At 33.2% G+C, this 5,646-nt stretch overlaps 1 protein-coding gene across 1 annotated transcript in view; it reads left to right on the top strand.

Annotated features, from left to right (window-relative positions):
• Window positions 1-5,646, top strand: part of COL24A1 (collagen, type XXIV, alpha 1) — a 396,106-nt gene that overhangs the window by 213,753 nt on the left and 176,707 nt on the right. The window contains exon 25 of the mRNA XM_010860327.1: window positions 3,327-3,371. Within this exon, the coding sequence (XP_010858629.1) occupies window positions 3,327-3,371 (45 nt within the window). The remainder of the gene's footprint in view (window positions 1-3,326; window positions 3,372-5,646) is intronic.

Raw genomic sequence — 5,646 nt, 5'->3', positions numbered from 1 at the left:
CTCTTCACATGAGCTGGCCAAAGTACTGGAGTTTCAGCTTTAGCATCAGTCCTTCCAAAGAAATCCCAGGGCTGATCTCCTTCAGAATGGAGTGGTTGGATCTCCTTGCAGTCCAAGGGACTCTCAAGAGTCTTCTCCAACACCACAGTTCAAAAGCATCAATTCTTCAGCACTCAGCCTTCTTCACAGTCCAACTCTCACATCCCTACATGACCACTGGAAAAACCATAGCCTTGACTAGACAGACCTTTGTTGGCAAAGTAATGTCTCTGCTTTTGAATATGCTATTTAGGTTGGTCATAACTTTCCTTCCAAGGAGTATGTGTCTTTTAATTTCATGGCTGCAATCACCATCTGCAATGATTTTGAAGCCCAAAAAAATAAAGTCTGACACTGTTTCCACTGTTTCCCCATCTATTTCCCATGAAGTGATGGGACCAGATGCCATGATCTTTGTTTTCTGAATGTTGAGCTTTAAGCCAACTTTTTCACTCTCCACTTTCTGCCCTGCAAATAAATTCTTCTGTAACATCTTTCTAGATTCCATATATAAGCGTTAGTATGTATTTATCTTTCTCTTTCTGACTTAACTTCACTCTGTATAATAGGCTCTAGGTTCATCCACCTCATTAGAACTGACTCAAATGCACACACATATACATACACACATATACATTGTGTATATAAATATAAATTCCTGCCACAAATTTTCTATAAAAGCTGTCTAATGAACTCTTAAAAACTAGGATTTTCAACATACTACTACAATGCTTTATTCAATGCTTTATTTATTTATACAATGCTTTATTTATTTACTATTTATCTAAATGTATATAGAAATAGAAAAGCAAGTTTTTGTAGTCTTTGAAAGCTTATTTCAAACTGATTACCTATATGAGTATTAGGTTTCAGTGCTGAAAATCAGCACCATCCAATAGAGTATAAAATATGAATTACAGATGTGGAGCCACAATAAAAAGGTGAAAAGAAATAGGAGAGATTAATTTTAGTAATATATTTTGTGTAACCCAAGATATAAAAATATTATCATTTCAACATGTTATCAGTATTAAAGTTATTAATGAGATTTTTTTATAAAGTCTTTGAAATACAATGTGTATATTATATTTACATCACACTTCAGTTTAGACCAGTTAATTTCAAGTGCTGAGTAGCTACATATCATGAGTAACTACAGTATTGTTTGGTGAGTTTAACTGTCCCACACTGCATAATAATTATTACTTTTCAGATAGCGGGTAATAGTTTAATCTCCTATCTCTGGTATAAATAAAATGTGAGTTCTTGTCAGATTAATTATACATGGCACCCTAAACTACTTTTCACTAGTCTGTGCTTTTGTTCAGGCTTTCCTCATACCATTCCTCACCACTGAAAGTAATCCTTTCTCATGACCAGTGTAAAAGTCATCCAGGGCCCAACTCATATAGTTTGAAATACAGTTATGAAATACAGTTTCATAACTTATTATTTGAAGCGACTGACGTTTGGATTTTTATAAATTTATTTTTAATTGGAGGGTAATTGCTTACAATTTTGTGTTGATTTCTGCCATACAACAACATGAATCAGCCATAAATATGCATACGTCATTTATACATACATACATACATATATACATACATAAACATAAACCTCCCTCCCAACCCCACCCACTCCCACCTCTCTAGGTTATCACAGAGCACTGAGTTGAGCTACCTGTGTTATCGAGCAGCTTCAGCTAGCCATCTGTTTGACATATAGTAAGGTATATATTTCAATGCTACTCTCTCAATTCCTCCCACCCTCTCCTTCCCCCACTGTGTCTACAGGTCTGTTCTCTATGTCTGCTTCTCTACTCTTGCCCTGTAGATAGGTTCATCAGTACCATTTTTCTACATTAAATATATATGTGTTAATATACACTATTTTTCTCTTTCTGACTTATTTCACTCTATTACAAGTTCTAGGTTCACCTGCCTCACTGGAAATGACTCAAATTTGTTCCTTTATATGACTGAGTTATATTCAATTGTATATATGTGTAATACCACAACTTGTTTATCCATTCATCTGTCAATGGTTGAACATCTGGGTTGCTTCCATGTCCTAGCTATTGTAAATAGTGCTGCAATGAATATTGGGGTGTGTGTGTCTTTTTGAAATACAATTTTCTCAAGGCATATTCTCAGTTGTGAGACTGCTGGGTCATATGGTAATTTTATTGCTAGTATTTTAAGGAATCTCCATACTCTTCTCCATAGTGGCTATATCAGTTTACATTTCCATCAACAGTGTAAGAGGGTTCTCTTTTCTCCATTGTCCGTTTGTAGATTTTTTGATGATGTAGATTTTTGTAGATTTTTTGATGATGGCTGTTCTGATCAGTGTGAGATTATTTTGATTTGCATTTCTTTAATAATGAAAGATTTTTTTCACAGGTTTATTGGCCACCTGTATGTCTTCTTTGGAGAAATGTCTGTTTAGGTCTTCTGCCCATTTTTTGATTGGGTCATTTGTTTTTCTGATAAGGTAGTATGGTATATGTACTGTATCTTACTTAACACTGCCAGCAGGCTATGGGACAGCAAAACCATAATTAGACACATTGGTATTTCTGTGGTGAAATGTAAGGATGTTCAAATTAATCAAACTAACTTTCTCTAACTTGGGTCAGGCAAAAAGCATTGCTACCAAATAAACACAGGTTAGGTCAAGTTTGCCACCAAGTGTGTTGTGAAAAACTTTGGATTTTCAGAGCTTTATGGATGGCAGAATTGTAGTTAAAGTTATGAACATGTGTTACTTCTGCAGTGAAGCCAGCTCTAGCTGCACCCACCCACAGGGTGCCTGCTCCTATGGACTCCTTTGCTACTTCCTGCGGGATGTGTTCTGTTTGCTTGTTCTGCTCAACGTCATGAGATACTATATCTACTGAAGCAAAGAGGGTCCCTGTGGGCAAGGGCTTGATTTTCACTCTTCTTACTATCTTCTACAGCACCTACCACTCTACCTTTTATAGAGTATACCTCAGTAGATATTTTATTTTTTTTAATTTTATTTGTAAAAGTGTTTTAAAAGGGATTAAAATTCAGATATAGAAGAATGTAATTAAAGAAAACAGGTTACTAGTATTTGAATGAAAAGAGAGCAAAGACTATATCCCATACAAATACTGTACCAGCGTTTTGATAAACTGAAAGTTCCTTTGTTAATTTTATAGATTATAACTAGATAATTACAATAAAATGAAAACAGGAGCAATGTTGAAAGTATTCTTATTTGAAAATTAATGTTTTTTTCAACTTTATATTCTTTATTAACAGGGAGAAGTAGGAGATCAAGGAAACATTGGGAAGATTGGTGAAACAGTAAGCTTATTTTATGCTCTTATTTTCACATTTTAAATCCTCTCATGAGCATTTGTAGGAATCATGTTAGCCATGATCTATGCTTATAAACTTCAGAATGCAAAATACTTATCCACTATAAATATAAAGTCAATTGTTATGTGGCAAAGAAAACCTACTGTACAAAAAAGAAATGAGAGAAAACACAGATACTATTTTCATCCAATATAAATTACATTTGTGATCTCAGGAACCTTTTTGTTTCTAATATTGGGTCTTTACCTTTAGTTCTGGTCATTTCAAGCTACATTTGACTGTAACATTTTTCATGATTAAAAAGCTACAAATTTTCAAGCCATTAAATATTATAATAGGTGGAAAATGTTTTCTTTATATTTGGAAGGTTGGCGTTAACCATGAGATAATTCAATAATTTCTTTTCTCAAAAAGTTTAACTTGTTTAAATTAACATTATTGTAGAAGTAGGCAAATCATGCTGTTTTTGAATCAGATACATTAGGGGTAATTTTTTTTTTTTTTGCTATGGGAAAAGCCAACTAATATTCCCTAAGAAATGAACCTACATAACATATAAAATGTTAAGTTAAATTAATAAGAAGCAAGTGAATTTATGTACAGTGTGTGCTGGGTTGTCACAAAGAAAGTGATATTGTTTAATATCAATATTTATTTAGTAGGTTAGATGAGCAAATACAATGTTCTGTAACCTATCTTACAACTTAAAGATAAATTTTTCTAAAAAATTGTTTTGTAAGCTTAAATAATTAAATATATTTTCTAGTCTGATAGTAAAACAACAATACATTTTGATACTCTTAATTTTTATCATGAATTATTATTAAAAATGAGATGATCACTTAGTTTTAAAAGATCATTGTTATACCACTTAATCTTGAGCTGCTAGAAGGTGAATATTTACTTCCTTTTTTTAACCAAAAAGGGAAATTTCAATGGAGTATTTATGTCAATTCAATTATTTAAGGCTCCTCATCAAATATGGATGTGATTTGTATTTCCCTGTCATTCAGATTTTAAAAAATTCAATTTAAAGAAATGAAATTCTGCATTTCTGAGTGACAAATTGCATAAAAAATATATAAACTAGAACTTATAGCCAAACTTAAAATACCAATGAAAAACATATTTTCTTCAGATAACATGTATCAGACTTCTAAGTTTTATTTAGTTTAAAATGTTGGGCTGGTTCCACATAGTATAGACACCTATCACCAGTGCTGTCCAAAGAGGAAATGGACTATCTTGGCAGGTGGTAGATTTCTGTTATTGGAGGGAAATTAACAATTGTGGATTATTCACTATGTGCCAGGGATAATGCTACGTGATATTTTATATTCTGGCATTCATTTAATTCTCAAACAATTTTTAAAGGCACATATTGTTATTCTGGTTTTTTAAATGAATAAACTGAAGCACAGTAAGTAATCTGTTCAAAGTTGTGTAGCTTATCAGTAGCTGAACTAAGATTTAAACCCATAGCTCAAAATTCAAAGCTTTATACCTTGCTGGGGATTTTTTCCCCAGCTTTATTGAGGTTTAACTGACTAATGAAATTTAAGATATTTAAAGTGTATATAATGATTTAATATGCATATATGATGCAAAAAGATCCTCCCACTCCCATCAAGTTAGTTAACAAAGCTGGGGATATTTTAATGTTAGCTGAAAGCCACTTGGCCTAGATTTTATAGGGCAATTTAGGCATCAAATAAGTTATGAAACAAAAAGACCTTTCCAACTTTGAGATTCCTTCTTTTCATTATTCCAACTTTGAGATTCATCTTCTCATTAAGGATGGGAGATAAAGTCTTTTGAAAACCTTTTGTGGCTATATTGAATTAACATATATAGGAGAAATTTCAATAACCTCAGATATGCAGATGACCCCACCCTTATGGCAGAAAGTGAAGAGGAGCTAAAAAGCCTCTTGATGAAAGTGAAAGAGGGGAGTGAAAAAATTGGCTTAAAGCTTAACATTCAGAAAACAAAGATCATGGCATCTGGTCCCATCACTTCATGGGAAATAGATGGGGAAACAGTGGAAACAGTATCAGACTTTATTTTTTTGGGCTTCAAAATCACTGCAGATGGTGATTGCAGCCATGAAATTAAAAGACACATACTCCTTGGAAGGAAAGTTATGACCAACCTAGACAGCATATTAAAAAGCAGAGATATTACTTTGCCAGCAAAGGTCCGTCTAGTCAAGGCTATGGTTTTTCCAGTGGTCATGTATGGATGTGAGAGTTGGACTGTG

This window comes from Bison bison, unplaced genomic scaffold, assembly GCF_000754665.1.
Source record: "Bison bison bison isolate TAMUID 2011002044 unplaced genomic scaffold, Bison_UMD1.0 scf7180017864466, whole genome shotgun sequence".
Taxonomy (NCBI): domain Eukaryota; kingdom Metazoa; phylum Chordata; class Mammalia; order Artiodactyla; family Bovidae; genus Bison; species Bison bison.
This window is presented reverse-complemented; position numbering and strand designations above follow the sequence as displayed.